Here is a 21015-nt window from a genome sequence, read left to right on the forward strand (position 1 = left end):
CGGGGGAGCTGAAAATAGCTGTGGAGTCGGGCGGAGTGTGGAGTTAGTCTCACTTTCCAGACGCGATATTTTCATGTCCTGTAACGATGTCGTCGTCACAATGCAAGTAGGCCTACATCAGACAGTTCTCAAAATTTAATCTTTGTGTGAGTCCGTAACCAAAGAGCTGTTCCACTATCAAATAGTAAATAAGAGTGGTTGCAGACCCTATTTGATAATTCGTTTCTTATTGTATATTTGCGATTAAGTTCTGTATAAAAGTGCAAGTTAAGTGTCGGATCTTTAATATCATGATCATGATTATTTATTTTGTAACTTAATGACTGATATATTCATACATGCCTAATACACTAAATAACTTATAGCTGATAATAATATGCAAACGCACATAATATAGACATACTGTACATACATACGTTTATATTTGTATGCCCTATATATCGTATAGGCCTACATAATTATGATTGTCAAGTTCATGATTTACAAAAAACACACGATTATGTCTAATACCATTTGGATCTTTCTTGAAGCTGAACGTACAGTGATAACAAGCAGTGGTGACATGGATCGAGGCCTCGATACAAGTCAAGCAGCTGCCTATGATCGCGGTCTCCTGCTTTTCTTTTCTTACAGTTACTGTTAATATTCTCAAATCCACTGATTCAAGTCTCCGTATTCTCTATTTTTCTTTCTTCTAGATCAAAGTTATTGTGATGACATAACGCTTTTGTCGTGTGTGATTTGAAAGGGCAGAAAAAAAAAACCCAGACATTTCATGTTACAAAGAGGGATGACGACATGTCAGCCACTTATTTGCATGTATAACTGTATATCTTTCTCTTTCTCATACATGAAGTGCGAACATGACTCACATTATTCTCAATGAGGCTGATACGATTATAGTAGTCTGAACGTTTCAACTGTCTAGCATACGCCGGATATATATAGCTCAAGTCTTAATCGAGCGGGTTTGGTTGATGACAATGTTGCTTTCACGTGCAACCATTCTTCTTTTTTGTGTGCCTATTTTCACTAATTCAATCTTCGTTCAAGGAAAGGAAAATAATTCGCACTATGTTTTAACCATCATTGTTTTGTGAAAACATGTGAATAAACGCAAACAGAAAAACTGACCAGAATGAATATTATTTATTAGTGGAAAATATTGAGCAAAGAAAATGGGATTCCATCGGGAAACATGTGAATATGATACATCCCCTTAAATTCTTATCAATGGTCTGAATTTGATGTTTTTTTATTTCATTCATTGCTTTATTTTCCTCAATATTGATTAAAGTCGACTTGAACACAATTCAGGTGCGGTACTTCACATGCGCATTTACTTTGTGTAAAGTACTTCCGATAATGGTTACCCCATTTCCTTCTTCTCGGTGGGGTTTATGACGAATGATTGGAAGCGCCTGTACCCAAGAACCAGAGTCGAGATGGCTATACACAACTCCTTGTTTTGTGAGTAGGATAGGGGAAAGTAGAGAAACCCAAACTGAGAGGCGGGGGGGGGGGGGGATGAAATGAAGGAGAAAAAGGAGAAAGGGGAAAATAACGTCTTCTTTTTTTTTTTTTGCCTCGAAGATGGCCTTCGTCGTGGTGAAGTTATGCTGACCCAACGTCGGTCAGTCGTCTTCCCATGCCCTTCTCTAGTCCAGACTCCAACTTCTATCTCGGCTCGCCGCAGCCAGGCTAGAAATAATGAATGGAGAGAAGTCCTCCTCCTCCTCCTCCTCAATACTCTACCGCCCTATTACTATTACCTCACGCCATTATTACCCTCTTTGTGTTGCCATTATCGCAATGGCGCTTTTGAATTGCTCCGTTTCTATCACGCCTTTGTTCGTTGTGTGCGTGATGTGATTATCATTTGCTGTGCATGGACGCACGGCCTGAAAGAGGAGTGGAAGCGAGAGGCTTTAACAGAGGGGGGAGGGAGAAGAGGGACAGAAGAGCAGGGTAAAGAAAGAGAGAAAAGGAAAAACAACGTGTGAGAGGCGTCTGTATCCCTCTATACCTCCAGCCCGGCGAGCACCCCTTACAACCGCCGCCTGTGACCGCTCCGAGCTGCAGACGAAAGACGAGGCGACGACCTGTGTCAAAAATAAGACGAATCGGGTTCTCACCAAAGTCGTGTTCATTCTCGCCATCGCTCATCCTTCCGATCCCTAGAGAGAAAAGAGAGGAGAGGTAGGGAGGGGGAGTGAGAAAGAGTGAGGCTTCGCGTGAAGAACATCACCTCCTGTTTTCCCCATCGCAAGTGCTCTCATTCATATTACTTGTTGGAGGTAAAACGGGCAATTACACAGACCACTTGGTGTGGATGGAACAACGGAGGGTTGACCAAAATAATCTTCACAGATGGTGTTCATTCCTCACTCAGACCTGTCTGCCGTGTCGTTGTTTTGTTCCGTGTCGGTGACGTTCGAGCCGGCGGTAGCTTTCGGCACCGAGTGACGACGGGACGCGAGGGGTGGCTCCACTTCCGACATCTGACAAACGAATTTCGAAAGGGTCGACAGAAACCCACAACGGATGAAGGATTTTCCATATCTTTATTGTCTGCATCCAACAAGTGGGTGCACAAAGAGGATGATTTGACCCAACTTTTGTCAGTTTTGAACCAGCCTACATTCCTTCGATACGCTCTGAGTTCGCAACTCTGTTTATACCAAGTCGAAACAATCTTTAGAGATAGAACAGAACAAAGTTGAACATACGCGGGTGAGTACTGACAAAGATAAGATAAATAATTATTATTATGCTTATATTTATGTCGACGTTATACACCTGTTATAGAGAGGAGAAACTCAATTGAAATGTTGGTTTTCCACCTTGTGAAGTCAAATTTGGTGGAAGCGCATGAATTATGATTTTTTTTTCTTTCGATTTTGTATGCAATGAGAGGCTACGAAGCAATCCCCAAAGATGATCAATCTCTTATCCACCTACCCCCATACACACACTCACAAACTCGACGGGGTTACTCGACCGCCACTGCTCATTGGCATCTTAAATTTAGGCAAAATAGATTTTAATAGGGCCTATTTGTAGTTATTAAACCTATTTTATGTTACAGAACTAATCACCCTCTCGATGAAACCAAGCTTCAAGTTTATTATTTTATCTACAGAGGTACCCATACGGCCTAAATGTCCTCTTGGCATTGCACAAAGAACTGAATTCGGTTCAGTGAGTGCGTAATCACGAGAATTTACGTCTAACTCGAATGAACTGAGCAGATGACAACAGATACATCTGATTATTGATTGTAAATTTGGTTATTTTGATGATCATAATCCAATAATGATCTTTATAAGGCTCATATCGTGGTCAGCAATGTTCGTATTGTTCTTTCTTACTTTTCATGTTTTCTATCTCTTCGTATTAGTAACGAGTGTAGGCCCTATATCCGCAACCTGAGCAATATCGTGGTCTGATAGGAGGTATAAAGATCATTGTGCTTTGTAAAACTTGCTCGTTTCCTCGGCCTCCTATAAAGACATTACTAACTTACGAACTGCGGATGCCAAACATTAAAAATATCCGAGGAAAATCGAGAATAGACAGCAATGCCGCCTGCACCACTCCTGTATAGGAAGAGCTACTCCTATAAAATATACTTGGGACACAAGGACATCTCACGGCGAGGCTTCGTGTGCTTCTCCTAACAAAATAATTAGTACACGGGACTGAGGGCGAATATGGGCCACCAGTTGACACGGTGAGACGGTGTGGTAGAGAAAGAAAGGGGGACAAATTCTTTGGGATAGCTCTTCAGCACCGACTGAGCTGAACTTGTGAGGGAAGAAAAGACTGAACTCCGCCTAGGGTAATGAGCTCCGTTGTATACCCACCCGTACAGTGACGATGATGGATGAAGTACGTGCACAATACAAGCAAGATCCCGAATGCGCCCAATAAAGCGGAGCAATATAAACACAGGGAGAAGGGAGCGATGCCCCTCGTACCCCTCGTAGGGGGGTATCAGGGGTGGGGCGTTTTGAGTAAGGACTGGTAGTTAGGCGGGGAACAGAGTGCAGTATGAACGTGACTGGCGCTTTGGAATGCCTCTTCATAATAGACGAATAAATTAATGTACACGTATATATTAGTAAGGGCAAATACTCACACACACACACACACACACATAATGGTACATACATCATACAGACACCAGTGGCACACACAGACACATTCACAATAGTAAACAACGACGAAATTATAGATAATAATGATCTATGTTAAATTTATTTTAGGAAAAATGATTTAGAACAGGTAATTCACCAATATTCAACGTAGTTTTCGGGCGATACTAATCATTTTGACATCTTATCTCTGTCTCTGTTCTTTGTACTGAAAAAAGAAGAAGCATGTGTTGATATAATTCTTTTCGCTGTGCTGGTTTGTGTTTAGTGTGTGGGGGCGGGGGGCATGCATCACATAAAAATTGTCCATAATCACCTATATTCCAGCGTGTCTGCTCTCGAAAACTATATTTAATTTGTAGTGCTTTGCAGAAATCTAGAGTACTCATATTTTGTTTGTGTGTGTTTTTTTTTTGTTTTTGTTGTTGTTTTTTTTTTTCTTTTTTTTCGCCGTCACAACCATACAAAAAAAAAAAAAGCAAATGGGCTCACGAAAGTTCCGGAATTTCTACGGCTGTCTTGAAAAGGGATGTTCAGAGCTTTTATCATTGACATCGGTTGATCATGAAGAAGTACATGATTAAATTGAAATGGTGAATTCTTTGTATAGGTTGAACGTTGCTCTAACTTTAAAAAATCCCTGCTTACTTGCTGTTACTCATAATATCGCGGTATTGTATTATACGAGGAGGAAAAACAGAATACAAACTGAACTCTACGACGTTGTCGCGTGTAGATTCAATGCTTAACTGGCTTAATGTAAAAATTAGCCATTAATCGTCTTATCAGCACTTTGTTATCATTTTGGTGTTAGTTAATTTGTTTACTTCTATACTTTGCGAAGGTCAATGTACACACGAAAATGTGGATTTTTTTTTCCCCCCGACAGAATCCAATGGGGATAGTGGCTTGTGCAGAGCTAGCTGTCTCGTCGCCAGGAGAGTTGTGCGGTGCCACAGCGGACCAATCTTTTCCAGTGTCTACGGGCCCCGCTCCCTGCTCTTTTGTACACTCACACACACACACACACACATCGCCTTAGCACTGTAGTGGTACATGGTGTGTATAAACAATAACGCCATGTGTGTGCTCAGTCGTGTTCACACAATCACACGCCTATACTACACACACATACACATTACACACACTGGCGCGTCGGATCGGTAGTGTGCGGATCGCTCTCGTCTCGTGTGCTCATCCACATCGTACTACTTTTGTCGGCAACAGGCGGATGCTGAGCACGTTACGTCCCGAATTTTTCGACTGGTGTACACAGTGGTCCGGCTGGTGGTAGTCGAGCGAGACTTCAGGCAAAATTTAATAAATGTAGACTTCGTTTAAGCTTACGAATGCGATACCCAATCATCGGATGTTACTATCGAGTTCTGCGATGACACGGTAGGCTCATAAATTTGTGCAGCCAGTGGTCAGTCACGAACCACCGACTGTTTCTACTTACTACAGAGTCGTGTCCACTCGAAAAAGAAAGTGGAGAGCTTTACTCCTAACAAAATGTTCGTGCGGTGGCTGTACAAACTAACCGCTCCGCCTCGTTTTTCTCCCCTCAGGTTTCCCGCGTGTTGTCCCGTAGCGATCCGCTGAGAAAATGGCTCGTGTTTCTTCTCCGCTTTTCTCATGCCTCGTTTTGTGGCTGGGTGTTTTCCTTCACGTTGCTGCGCCGGAGAGCTCTAGAGGTAAGTTATATCCAGTTACCAATTATTTCCATCTAATTCGAGGCACACAAAGGGGAAAAGAGAGGAGAAAGCATAAAAGAGAGAGGGAGAGAGGAATGGAAAAGAGGGAATCCGTCGTCTGCCCTTTCACTAAAGTCTCAGGTGTATGCGTGGTTACCCGAAATCCCCCTGGATATCTCTAACGTTAGCTGGACTCCGGGGACTTATAAACATATGCGATTCTTCATTGCTTAACACAGCATAAGTTTGTCTACTTGTTCATTGCTGTGTCCAGTTCTTAGTTTTCATTTCAGTTATTGTGTTATAATGTAAACAGACAACTTCTTTTATTGTTTTCCGTCAAAAGTATTGTGCATTTGTGAGTAGTAGCAAGGGCAACTTGCACAAAAGACAAATTTTATCCCTCCAAGACAATTATAAACATTTCATCTCATATTCATAACTGAGATTTTATTTAACCTTATCCCAAGTAGATCTATTAAACATGGAAGGCTGTTTATTTATGTTTACAATTGTGTGTGTGTGTTTTTTTAATACCGGTACATTGTACATACGGATGTATCAAAGTTTCTACAACTTTGTAAGCTTAGCTCCAAGCATCGACCAAGTACTCTAGGTTTCTAGTCAAGCTGTATTCTGTTTCTCTGCAATGAACTTTTAGTATTTTCATCAACATAAGAAAGCTTTGTTTTCTTTTAAAATGTGAGTCAAATATTATTCCTTACTCTAATTGGTGTTGTATTGTGATGATGGAGTATGAGTTGAGACTGTATGACATTTCATATAGGGGTCCTAGGGAAAAAGAAAGAAGGAACTTTTGCCATCATCAAACGCTGGATGCTTGTTGGCTTTAATATTTCTTTCCAAGCCTCAGCCAATTTAACGCTAGTAACAGTAACAATTGCCACAATTGTCACAGACCATTACACTGTGGCTCTTTCCGTCGCCAGATATTTGAAGTGCTTTCCCAGGGTTTGTGCATAGAAACCAACCTCGTCAGTACACTGAACACTCAGTCAGATGTAATTGCAGAAACATTCTCGTCAATGATTGATGACATTTTTCCTTTTCACAAAAATTTCTGCCTATAAATGCATTTTTGTGCAAACATGATTTTATGATGTATGATCAGATTTGCGAAAGCAATGTGAACCATTTTCTTTTGAGAGAGTTCCATGTCCTCACCATTCGTTTTGTACCAGCTAGAGGAAGGTGAATGATGCACATCTACATTTCCATAATGTGCATGCCTTTGTTAGTATTGTAAATGAAGATGGAAAAGACCTCCATGGCATTGTGTTTATAAATATTCATACTAGGTGCATTGTATGTGGAAAGCTCTAGCAAAGTGTATCATGATGATCCAGAACCCTTTCTTCCCATAGGAAAAAAAAAAAAAAAAAGGAAGGACGGATGCTTGTACATGAATTTAACTACATCTAATTTGAACCAGAACTGATGGCTATCAAATATGAACCCTTCTGATGTGTAGAAAAAACAAAAGAGATTGAATAATATTTTAAAAATCCTGATGTATCGTAAGCAAAGCACTACAGTAAATCACTTGCTGGTTTAATTAGGCTTGACATGCACCAGTTGATACCAAATGTAGTTGTGAATGTTGTATTGGGCATTTCTTGATTTTACAATACATTGCTACTCATGATTTTCCATTCAACTGCTGAGATTATGTGTAGGGTGAGGATTGCAAGATTTGGTGTGTGTGTTGTGCAAACTGATATCTGAAAAAAACATTGCAGGTTGTATTTCAACAGGGCAGAAGGATGGCACTCACACCTATATAATGTCCTTCCGTGAATTTGCCCTCTCTCCCAATTTGTCTTCTGCCCATTGCAAGAGGTCACCCTTTGCTTGACTGGATTGATTCTTGTGCTTGTTGTAATCCAGTGCTTGTCAGCTGAAAAAAAAGTTTTATGACTTTCCTCCGTGCTCTCTGCAAGTGAATTTAAAGCAATTCTGTCCCGAAGTTCACTGTGGAGCCAAATTTGGAAGGTTTACACTAACACCATCCCAGTGGTCTTGCTTCAAAGAACAGATTTGATATATAGCATTTCTTCTGTTTTCCATCCCCCAAAATGTATGCACTATTTTAACTTAAAAAACAGGAGAGCTTTATAAGAATGGAATGTTTGGGTTATAAGCAATTTAAACGTTCATCATACAGAATTAAGTGTGAAATACATTGTATGTTTCATGAATTAAACATGTATTCCACAGTATTCGCGTTCAAAGTCACAACGTTGGCTAGTGGAGTGTGTTACAGTACACCAAGATGTTGCTTTTGATAAGTTAAAAAAAAAAAAAGACTTTAGCAAATGCTCTGAGAAAACATTGCCCAACTTGTTATATAGTCTTAGCAAGGACATGATGGGACATGTTCATTTGTAACCAAACAACATACTGGTACTGTATACTGATCACGGACAGATTTGACTGAAACAATATTGAGAGTAAATGTCGATGAAAAATTTTTTGGGAACAATTTCAAGGGAGAAGGTAGTGCACCAAAAATTTAAAATCAAGGATTGCTAAAAGTGTACTATACTGGCATGAAATTTAATACTACTACTAGCCTTTAATTGATGTCACAGAAAAAGAATTTGGCTTCCATCTTCAATTATATTAAACGAGCTTTGTGGGTAATTATTAATTTGGTTTCTATTCTAAAGCTTATAGAGAGATGGTGATTACTGCATTTGAATACATCTAAGAATAACAACAACAACAAAATGATTGCAGTATCCCATTTTTTCTTTTAAATGGAAAATTAATGTATGATTAGGATGGCTGTGACTGATGTCATGTGTAAGACCCCCAACTTATTTTAGAAATGTCAATGTATGTATATATTGTTTCTTCAAGAGGAAAAACAGAAAGGATTACATATGAGGAGATGAAGGAGATGTTTAAACTCATGAGTAGAGAAAGAGAAAAAGAGAAGAAGAAGAAGAAGAAGGAAAGTGGGATAGATGAATGAAAAAGGATGTAGCGCATGGGCTCTGGAGAGACAGTGTCTCATGTGATGTGTGTGTGTGGCAGAGTAGAAAGACAAGGGCAGGTTCAGTGTGGAGTTTGCACTTTTATCTTTAGCCCTGCTGCATGGAGCATACAATTAGCCGTGTTGATTCAGGCTTTTGATTGTTGGTACAGGACCAAGCGGCTCTGTTTTCAGCATAAACATGGCTGCTCCAGGACTATTGCTATTAACCCTTGGCATGCCACGTTCCTACTCGCTACTCCTCTCTGACAGAGTGCAGTGATCATGTTCAAATTGCAAAGAACGATGTTCATGATACCTGTAATCATACAACAACCATTGTCAAAAGGCAGGGGGAGGTGTTATTGTGTGTATGATAAAATCTATTGTCCAAGCAATCTTGCAGAATATTAGTTACAAATGTGTGCCTGATACTTCAAGTTCTGTATTTTATCTGATAGTGGCTTCTACGAGAATTATCTTGTTCATCCAAATTTGGTGTAAAGATGATTATGAGGTACACATATACAATGTATGTCATGGGGAAACTTTTTTTTTTCATTACAGTGTATGTGTAAAGTAATTTTTCATTAAATACCTGAATCTGTAATTAAAAAAAAAATAAGGTTGCTTGCATGGAATTTACATGTAAACAAATTGATTGCATGATGGGAAGATTTATGATGTCACACCATAGTTCTCATCATAATTTTGATGCCTTACTCTGTACCTAGCAACAAGATTTTGAAAGGGGGTGGGGGTGGGGGCAAACTTGGATTTTCTATCAAGCAATTTTCAGATTTATCAGATGAGATAAAAGTCTTGAATAGCCTTCATATTTCTATCAGAATGAAACCAGTCCTACTCGATAAGTTCAACTTTTAGCTAAGCTGAGATATAAATCAAATTAAACTTTTACAGTTGGCATATTTACTGCTATGGAGATTATGAATCAATTGATATATGATGACAATACTATCAATGATAGTGATTGTAATGATGAAGTTATTTTACTTATAAATCATTAATGTAGTTCTCATCAAAATTATAATTTGATAAACGTTTATGATAGGGTAGAAATAACATGGAAAAGTAAGAGAAAAAAAAATCATCATGGGAGAAGAAGGAGGAGATGATGTTGCTATTGACTGTGATAGTGCACTATCAGTAGCTTACAGAGTAGCTGGTCACTGATGCATTCTACCGTCATGAGCCGGGGCCTCGGGCTGGGGCTGGGGCGGGAGAAGGTGTTGATAGTGATGATGCCTTGTCAGTTGCAGGAAATGCAGGCCTCAAAGAGCCCAACCTCACAAAAGAGTACAAAAGATTGGCGACTGAGGGGGGAGGTATGTTTACGCAGGAATTTCCTACTTACCAACCACCAAAAAACTGAATAAATATATCGTATAGAATTAAGTCAGATATTATTCTTGTGCATTCTTGTAACTAAAGAGTATTACAGAGACTCCAACCCAAAGCACCTTCTGATCTGGAGATTCTCCCGCCTGAAACTCCTAGCAAACGGGAGACTCCAACTTGATGTGTGCGAAGCGCGAAGTTCCTAGGGTTCTAGATGCTTTCTGGTGCTATCTAAGGCTTATTTTTTCAACATACGATAGAAATAAGTAAGAAATCCTTTCCAACGGGAGACAAAGAGCCAGGGCGGGAGAAATTAAATCTCAAGCGGGAGAACGGGAGATTTTGCAAAAATGGGTTTTCGGCGGGAGATCTCCCGTCGAAAACGGGAGAGTTGGAGTCTCTGGTATTAGTACCAGCTTGTACAACTCTTCTGGTATAAAGGTAGAATAGTATGGATCATGATGATACAGTTTACCATCCATTTTACAACTCCAAGTATGAATTTGATTCTGTGAAGAACATCTAAAATATGATAATCATGTCAGACAAATTTATGCTGATACAATAAGCACATTGTAAGTAAATTTCACTGGTATGTTTCAGATCTGTTCACAATAGCAGTGATCTGCAATAGATATCAATGCGAGTGCAAGTGGTAGATAATTTAAGTACCTGTTATTGTACCCAGCAAAGCTACAAATTTTCTCCACTAAATTGGGCTTAGTAAATTGTCCAAAGTGTGATGTTTGCCATCAAGACTTTATTCTCTGACTTTCTGCATGTATTTATTAGAGGTCTTTGAGGATTGATAAAGTATGTTTGTTTTGTTTTGCGGGGAAATGGTTATAGATATTTTGAGGATGTCAGATTCAGGATTCCATGTAATTTGTGAGGTATTTAAGCTTTCCAAACCAATGTGATTTACTGAGTTTATCATGTACTTCTTTGAATGGTTGCCAACATCTCCTAAGAAATGAACATTTTAGAAGATAAACACTCTGTCATGGCTGAAATTCAGTGGGCATAATGCGTATTATTATCAAAGAGTTGTCCCTATTAAAGCCCATTTCCTTTTAACCTTACTTATTAATCTATCTGGTTCATTAATCTGTTTTATTTTTTGAGTGTGTTCTTTTACCTTTTTGCCATCAGAATGATAACTGCTGACATATAGGCCTACTGCCCTCAATGATTTCCTTTTTGTTGTCTGTCGTGGGTCTGTATTTTGATTTCATAAATTATACCACAGGGAAAACAGGCTATGTAAATACTATTTATATTGTGCAGTGTTATAAAAATAGTCCCAATAGAATAAGATGCCAATTTTATCCATATTTTCCAGTGATTCACAAGTCCTGAAATGTTTTTGTTTTGTTTTGTTTATTTTATAGCAACATAGATTTTTGAGAATAAGATATGAAACTCTGGAAAGTTAAAATCAGTGTGGCATGACAGAGCTACAAGCATCAGCTGAGATAATGCAGGCGTAGGTTGTTCCCAGTGTAATTATTTTGTAGGATTATGAGTGAAGAGAGGGGAAAAACACTCAGATCTGATAAGTTTAGTGGCAGGCACACCATTGTGAGTGAAATTTACTCAGGTGGCCTGCTGCTTACCATTACATTGTGTGTCTTGTATGTCACTGGATGAAATGTTTGAAGTGTTTGTCTTCTTTTTGTGTGTATGTGTGTGTGTTTGATCGAAAGTGGCATACTTTCCTTGAGTGGACAATATTCAAGGGTGTTGGACGCATGTGAGTTCTAGATAGATGCTCATTTCTTCCTACCCCACCCCTTTTAGTCGCTATCACAGGATGAAAAACATGTGTCTCTCTGTACTGAATGATGACCACTTGTTGGACTTTTACGGAGTACAGAAGCAAGCACCATGCTTGCACCTTTCTTTCGTCTCTTCTCCAGTCATAGGGTGGATACACACCCCATCCAACCACCACTAGCACTGCTTGCCAACTTTACATCCTTTGAAAGCGGTAGCCTTTAGTGGCCTACCAAGTCCTGCCCACTCTGAATAGATGCCATTGAGGGATAGTAATTAGGCAAGAGGGGCAATTCTTTACACCCCTTTACCACCCCTCCTTATCACCCTATTGTTGTGCTGATGAGAGTTATTGTTGTGCGGGCAGCCACAGTCAGCCCCCCTACCTTTTCTCTTTTTTCCAACCTTTTTTCATTCTGAGAATGGAAGAATGGATCCCAGACTGTAGGGAGACAAGAGGAAGAGGGAGGATGAGAAAACACTCTCTTGAAAGGGATTTACTCGGGACTAAAAAGAGTGTGAACCGCAGTCTAAACTGGCATGGAATATTCAGCTGATCCCCCCCCCCTCTCTCTCTCTCTCTCTCTCTTCCCAGGCAAAATCAAATGAGCAAAAAGAGATATAGAAAGCATGGAAATGTTCACAAGGTTTATGAATAGTGTAGAAGATCCCCCCCCCCCCCAAAAAAAAAAAAAAAAAAAAAAAAAACTTTGGTAGAAAGAAAAGAACCCTAGTAATGAATAGTGATGGACAGGTTCAGGACAAGTAAAAATGTTATGTCAAAGAAAGAACAAAAGGAAACACACTTAATTCTACAACCTAGTTCCTCCATGTTCACTCAGTTATGGTATAAATTAATTGTGAGATTTTATAAAAATCAAAGTTTAAATCCCTGGTAGGTATTTTCAGGATAGATGATTAGATACACAGTCACCTAAAAAAAAAGATATATTGATGAAAGATACATTTTGTCGATGGACATTAAGAGATATGAAATATTAACACTTGTTTTATGCTCAAAGAAATGAAGATGGAGATCACATGGAGAGGATTATGTAACCTGCAACAAGAGTTGGAGGTTTGCAATGAAAATCATTCTTCAATCACATTCCTCAAGAACCACTCTTTGGGTGTTTGCAAGACTTGTTCAGCCAGGGTCAGGAAAAGACAAGGAGGAAGAAAGAAATTGGACAGGGAGAAGTGGGTTTTTGTTCCTCACAGTCATGTGGTGAGCTAGTGGGAAGGATGAGTCTGCTACGTTTCCAGCAAATGTTCCACGAGGCTGGATTTACGTGCCTCCCCTTTGCCTGTCGGCAGATTAAAATGGCCTCAACACACAATGGGCCACTCAAAACTCCTGAACACATCAAGTTTTGCAATCTAGCTAACAGCACATGTATTTTTTTTTTTTTTTGAAGAGGAAGGATGTGACTAGGAAAGGATGGGGACAAAAGAGGTGGATGAAGCTAAGGAGGAGGATTGAGGGAAGGATCAAACATGATATGCTTATAGGAATGAATGGTATAGAGGATAATTTGGCCAATGTCCTTTTTTCTTTTTCTTCTTTTGGCAATATTTCTTTTCACTTTTGCTTGATATAATCTGAACTATTCATGAGCATGAACCGCAAAGATGTGAATCTCATTTTCAGTATTCATGCTACAATGAATGTGACACGCTGTCAGTCAAACATTGAACAATAAAACCACAAGTGATTTCATTCATGCTGTGGTCAGTACCTCTTGAAACATAGCGCAGTGCCAATTATCTTCCAGGAATGAAACAGGTGTTTCCTCAAACTCAATGGCAAGTCAAGGCGAGAATGACATCTTGATGCCATATGTAGTGTGACTGTGACTGCTATCTGTAAGGATTTTCAACCAGTTTTTTTTTCTTTTTCTTTGTTCCAGCAACTTTGAAACTTCTTCAATCCTTGTAGACATATGGTTTCCACCTAGGTGACCCCCACTGTCTTTTTCCCTCCTTTAACTTCCTCCCCTGCTGCCCCTATTTACTTTAAATCTCTTACCTCAATGTACCACATGAGGGCTGTTGGTGAGATGGCATGGTAGCTGGATGGTGACCTTAATTACCGATTTGTCCTTGGTGACGTGAAAAGAAACATGTTAATTACCCCCATGCAGTGAGCCCAAATGGATTTTTCCCACTTCAGTTGCAAACAAATCGACATGTTGGAGAGAGAGAGAGAGGGGGGGGGGGAGGGGCAGGCAGAGAACGAGGGAGATGAGATGAAATCTGGGCAATTTTAAAGTTATCATTCCTTTCTTCGATCTGCCCAAAACCTCCTCTTTTATCATCACATCTCAGCCCCCATACCTCTCCAGAGATGATGGAAATCTCTTGACAAGAGGCTGCTCTGACCTTGCCTGCTATTGTTGTCATGGAAACCCTCCCCCATCTTCTAGCCTCTTCAGGTTCATCATCGCTGCATCATCATCGTGCGATGGTCTCAAAATCAATAGGGAACGTTTTACCTTTGTTGACAGGGAGGGACAGATTTTTGCAAGCACGACTTCACAACTCACAAGAAGGAAGGCATGTGTGTGTGTACAGTATGTGGTGGGGGTGGGGGTTGATTCACTATTTTCATAAGGTCCAGAGTGACCCATCTTACAATTAAAAAAAAGAAAGAGAAAAGGTATCTCCTTAGGTACATGTAATGTAATGCTTTGGATAAGAACCGTCAAGATCATAATCATATTGTGGAGTGAAATTGTCATTCTTTACTTTGAATCATATAGGTGCCTATGTACAGAAATAAGAATCCTTTATTGGTGTGAAAACAGTGAAAAAGGAATATGCAGATCTGCAGTGTACCCTGCCCCAGTCAAGATTAATCAATAGATGTTATTGTAATTTCCACTAATGAGATGATGATTTGTTCTCCGTCTCCTCCCACTTCATCAGGTATTGTTCTCTCATATAATGTTGATGAAGTGGGGATGGATGCCCTCCTTCTCATAATATGAAGACCCTTTCCGAGGCGACTCTTAAAACTTGATGAACTTCTGTTTAATATTGTCACAGCTTTGCAAACCACGCCATGTGAATGACAGAATTACCATTAGTTTTGCCAGAGCACACTATGCAGAAGCCAAAGTGAAAAAAAAATCTAAAAAAAAAGTTTTCATTTCAGCAGAAATATGATGAATATTAATGGTGTATCAGTGGCTTTCAACTTGTCCTGAAAATATGTTCAAATCAAATCAATCTGAGAGTGTAGAGAAATAACAGGTTTTTCCTTTGCATGGTGGCTAGAATTGGCAAAGTCAGAGCAATAGAAGGATATATTGCAGCGACTTCAGCTTCTGTATTTTAAGTGCGTCATGTATTCATTCATGATACAAGTATTAAAGTAGAGAAGATGTGAGGTGAAATGCTGGTGTGAAGGAGGTCCTACTTCTATTGTGCCTTTGACACTGTAACTGTTTTTATTGATGTATTTGTAGCATTGATGGTGGGCATAACCCATTTTGAATGCTGTAAACTCAGCTATTCTTCTGGTTTGGGCCTGAAGAAGAAGACATGACACACTCAGTTACAGTAACACTGTAGACAGATATAAATGGCTATCATTCAGGGTAATACTTCTAATACAAATCCCTATCTCCCTTCAGAAATGATGCAGATGCATGCTTTCAAGTTTCTGGAAATAGCATAGATGGACGCCAGTGTATGCTTGGAAGTCTCATGCATTGATACAAAAGCAATCCCTCTGCCTTATGTTTTTATTATATGAATTGCCTGATTCATGATATGGCGTGAAATCCATCAACAATTACCCTTGGCTGGTTTGTCGGCAACATAGGTAAACATGCGATCAGATAAGGCCACTCAGACGCAATCCCAATCTAGGTTCATTGCACCTGGATATATTGTGGGCGATGATAGCACACCGTAAATCAACTCATAAATCTCAGCACTTGTTAGGGCTGTAGCTGAATAGGCGGCACTCGGACTTTGCAACTAGTGTATGGGACTATTGCATGTGAGCATACATACTCAAACACACTCGTACAGTGGACTGAACACAGGGGGGAAACTTTTTTACATGGACAATGGGCTCCATCAAACAAAGATATCAGAGACAAAAGATGAAAGCTTCTGTATGGCAGTAAAAATCCTATGATTTATATATTTGGCCTCATTCTATAAGTAACACATTTGGAGCATTTTTGCAGTTCTTTGATTTGTTTGTTTTGTGTGTGTTTTTTTCCTTCTTTTTTTTTCTGCTGAAGATTCCAGCTTCCAGCGCCATTCCACAACAGAATCCACGGAATCGGTGACAGTTCGTAAAACATACAGTTCTTTTGTCATAGCTCACAGTCATTTCTCTAAACTCAAAGAAAAGCCAGAGTGAATGTCACCTGATTTATTATGATATAGTTGAAAGATAATGCTGCAGAAAAAAAGAAGAAGAAAGATTGATGTTGTATACTTCTAGAGGGTTACACTGTGATTACATGGGGGAGGGGGGTTGGACCCAGTGACCTAGTTTAGAATCATAGTCTGCATTTTATAGAATGCTGCTCAGTATGAGCAGTGACATATAAACAGATAAGTTAATTTTGAATGAAATCATAGAGTGATTGATAAAAAGTATTATAAATGGAGGCTATCAAACATGACCCAGAAGTACCTCAGAAAAACTGCATTTATCACTGGACTGTTGTTACTTTATGTAAAGAATCCTGCCGATCACTTTTCTGCAGAGAAAGACCAAAATTCCTGTGTGATGTGAGAAGTGCTCATGCTGTAGATTTGTCCATGGAGTATAACTCTCATCAGGCCTTGGTAAATAGGCCTATATGATGGTAGGTGAAATGTCAATGTTTTCCCCCTTTTTTTTGGGGGGGGGGGGGGGCAATGATTGAGGATAGGAAGAACCCAACATAACATTCTATGTATAATAGAACCAGCATTACGAGTACACAACAGCTTGTGGTGTTGGTCATTTTACACATTAATATGTACTCCATCCATAGCTTCTCTTGTCTATGGAGTTTGGGTTGTCTCCCCCCCCCCCCCCTTGTTTGCCCGCCCTTGAGTTGGCTGTGTTTACATTTGGGGAAACGTGTTGGGGATTTGCAGGCACTAGTGGCAGGCCAGACCAGTGTGTGCTGAGGCATTGTCCACTCTGTGCGCTCTGTGCCCACCAAATTGCTGTTGGAGGTTCACCTTTTGGTCCCATACACCTGTTATCTTGTCCATATCTGTGGATGCACAAACTCACAGACGGATATTTGTCAGGCATAAAATGGTTGTGCTAGTTGTGATTTGATTGATTGTTTGTTTGTTTATTCATGTTAACAAAGTTTTAAAGGAAATGTACATGTATGACAGCTTGAAACAGCTGACTGCATTCTTGCATATTAGGACCCTCACATTGTACATAGGACTGCACTAGCCCCCCCCCCCCCCCATACAAAGAACTACATCGATTTAGTTTAATTTGTGTGTCAAGAAATTCTATCAAGTATTCATGTGGGCTCAGTGTTGTTGACTTGGGACCCAAGTGACAGAATATGGGCCCCAGCAGTTTGAGACCCTTATCAAGTAGGGCAGGGGGCCTTCCGAACATGGGGCCAAGATTCGGGACAGGGAAGATCCATTCCCACCATCCTAGCCGCTCCGCCAGCGGTGCATGGCGATTATGGGCTTTGCCAGTCATCAGTGCTTGCCTCAATAGGTTTGAGAGGCTTTGTCCAGCTTGGATGAACTGACCACAATCAATTGTCCCAACAAGCTGCTTTCTTCTGCTCTTTTCTCTGCTTTTTTTTTTCTTTTGGTAGCTGGACATGCTCTTGTTCCTTTCCTCATGCTCACTCTCTTTTCTCTCCCTGGAGTTTGGAATCCTGCTCATCGTCATGATTGGCAACAGAACAAGGGAGAGATGAGACGCGGCCTGATGGAACATTGATTGACATGTTATTGAGGGCTTCAGGAGAAGAATAGAATGATCCCAGCTCATTAGCCTTGGAGACTGCTTAAGGCCTAGTCTCACTTCTCAGACACCGGGAAGCCCACTGGTGCAAGCAGCGAGGAAGAGAGTGGTATAGCAGTCACGTTGTTGTAATCATTTCTTGCATCGGCGGTGCAGGTATGATGTCCATTGACTGAGAGAGGCAGTGAAGTTGACTTGAATTTTGTGGAAGGAGCTCTGACTTCAGCGTGCTGCTGATATCCTGGACAGTTTTGATGTGGGGCCTAGGCCCTACTACTTGCGTTAAGATCCTCAAGAGTAGCTTCCTATACACTATGGCATGGTCTGCAAAGGGAAGACTACCTGTTCGGCATTGCAGCCCCCTAACTGACTGGCTGCACTAATAAAAAACCATGAAAGAGTGTAAGAAATTGAGAATTTCATTGGAATGGTCATCCCCGATGGTCAACGAGTTAAAATATGGCAGTGACACTGCACTGTCAGGTCGGGGAGACATCACAATCAGTATTAGTCTTGATTTAGTCATGATATCATTTTTTCTTTTTATAGTCTGTAAAAAATTTGCCTAAATTTTGGAGAGAAATACTTCTGTGATTCAGTGTTAATTTGTTGCTTTTTAGATACCCTTGGTCTGCATGTGGCATCACATTGTGTGTATAAAGCGAATACACCTTTAAAACACACACCCACACACACATTGTGAAAGGCATACTTTGTGCAGGGTGTTCAATTTTCCATGTTTTAGATTAACTGATCTCTGGTATGTTATTATTGTTCTTGTCTTATTTTTTGGTCTGTTTGTTACTGCAACTGTAATACAGCAGAATTTTGCACTTTAAAACATTTTTTTTTTTTCATACCATAAACTACAGGATTGCAGAGAATGATACCGTCTTAAAAATAGATCCACCATTGTAATGCTTACTGAAAATTCAATACACAAATATGCCCACACTTGCACATGTGCGTACCAAAATATTTTTGCTTCTAGTTCCTAGGCAAATGTTGCCCCCATTGACGTCAAGGTGACGTCCCGAGTCAGATGATCGAAACCAAATCTTCTCCAGTTTGCCGATACGGATGACTGTCTCACGGTCAAATACTCAGAACTTTCCAATTACACGTCGAAATTTGCTCAGAGTTTCAATAATCAATAGCCTTTGTTCCACTGTTTCCATTCAATGAAATAGCAAAGTCTTTTGTCTTTGGCTAAACTTTTGTAGTACAGCTACAGTGAGCACGCTTTCTCCTTGCCAGTGAGGGCTGCTAAAGCAGTACCTGTAAATTTATCAGCAATTTGGAAATCTTCTGTCAGTATGTTTTCAAAGAAATATTGAAATCCAACCAAATGCAGCCATCACAAATTCAAGAAAGAAAACTTCAGTGCGTTGAGAAGAACATGATTTTTATTCTCCTGATAAACTGGCATTTCTTTTTAGTCTTATCATGATTACAATCGTGAGGATATAACAAATGAAGGAACTTCAACAAATGAAGGAACTTTTCAAACTTTCTGGTGGAGAATTTGCATAGCATCATATATGCATTTTTTTTTTAAATATCACAGTTTGGTTCATAGGGCAACCTGACATTAGCCATATTTCAAACTAGTGAAAGCTGAATGGAATGGTTGAGGAGAAGTGGGTAGAGCTAGGAATAAAGTAAAAATAATGCTACCAGCCTTACCCCCTGTTCAGACGCAAGCCAGTTTATACCAAAACTCGATAAAGAAAGGACGTATAAAGAATCATCGTGTCGTCGACAGACCGTTCAGACGCTAATTTCGACCGTTATGGAAAACGTTGTATAGATGTGCAGTTTCTCACTGTGCATTCTGTTATGGTCATGAATGACAGGTGTGGGGTCACCTTTTGTGGGTGTTCCCATTAAGCCCCGTCCAGTTATACTGTTCTATGGTCGCCATACGTTAAGACGCACAGTGGACACGATGGAATGCTGATTCGTTATTGAGTTCTAGTTCGTAACGATTCTCTGACAGTCGTTTCGCTATGTCTTAACGTCATTTTGTTTTTATACGTCGTTTCGTAAGTCAGTGTTCAGACGTATAAATTCATCGTATAGCTATACTGTTTTGGTATAGCTATACTGTTCTAGTATACATTTTTTTGCGTCTGAACACCCTGTAAGTTGTGATTTTTTTCCTCACTGAGGAAGCTGTTCCCTCTTCCAGCTGCAGAGGTAATAACTACATATTATTTGAGTATATCATTGTCACAGTTTATTTCCCCTCTTGCCTCTTGACCCCCCCCCCCCCCCCCACAAAAAAAAAAAGAAGAAATGTACTCAAAGTGACATGTGAGTTATTGACATGTGATTGGTATTTGTCTCATTGTGACTGATTGCTAGTAATTAGCCCATTGTTGGGCTGGGGTGACATAGGGCACTGGTCGATCTCCCTCGAAGAGATATTGATCGGTAGCTCTGCCGTCCGAGGTCGAGAAACATTCTTTTTGGTTTTTCCGTTGTGGGGGGGGGGAAGGAGACCATGTATGTAAAGAATATTAGCCTGCATGGGTTTTCATTCATCGTCGACGCATGCCAGAAATCTCCCAGCTCTGGATGCCCATGAATAACTTGATCTCAGGAATTAAGATTTCCGGTGTACTGGGCATTTAATTTGTGTCGTTCCGTTTGCCTACGTGCTATTACGGAAGCAACTTTGCCCAATAAGATAAAGAGGTTAAGCACTTTGAGATATGCTGGACAGAAGAGAAGATTTGCTGTAATCTGTGATGAATATCCAAGAATTTCACAAGTAGAGAATGCTTGACCAGCTGCTAGAGTGTTGGATATGATTAGTAGTTTTCAGTATAAATTCATAGCAAATCATCAGTTTTTATCTTTTTTAATTTTTATGCAATATAAATGGAACTGATTTCTCAAAGCTGTATATACTGTGTATAAACAGTACATATTTTGCATTTCTTCTTTCACTACACAGGCTTATTGGATCATATTTGATACAGGGTTTTTCATTTCACATTTATTTCAAGTTTTTTCCCGTCAAACAGCTAGGAGGTAATGAATGCCTAGCATTATGAACTC

General features: G+C 39.9%; 1 protein-coding gene across 3 annotated transcripts in view; it reads left to right on the top strand.

Moving 5' to 3' along the window:
- LOC139727667 (fibroblast growth factor receptor-like 1) overlaps window positions 1-21015 on the top strand; it is a 95687-nt gene that overhangs the window by 25985 nt on the left and 48687 nt on the right. For all 3 annotated transcript variants that reach the window (XM_071638647.1, XM_071638648.1, XM_071638649.1), the window contains exon 2: window positions 5726-5851. In XM_071638647.1, the coding sequence (XP_071494748.1) occupies window positions 5764-5851 (88 nt within the window). In that variant the 5' untranslated portion in view covers window positions 5726-5763. The remainder of the gene's footprint in view (window positions 1-5725; window positions 5852-21015) is intronic.

This window comes from Diadema antillarum, unplaced genomic scaffold (assembly GCF_040938485.1).
Source record: "Diadema antillarum isolate AM-2024a unplaced genomic scaffold, OU_Dant_1.0 seq00000140_RagTag, whole genome shotgun sequence".
Lineage (NCBI taxonomy): Eukaryota > Metazoa > Echinodermata > Echinoidea > Diadematoida > Diadematidae > Diadema > Diadema antillarum.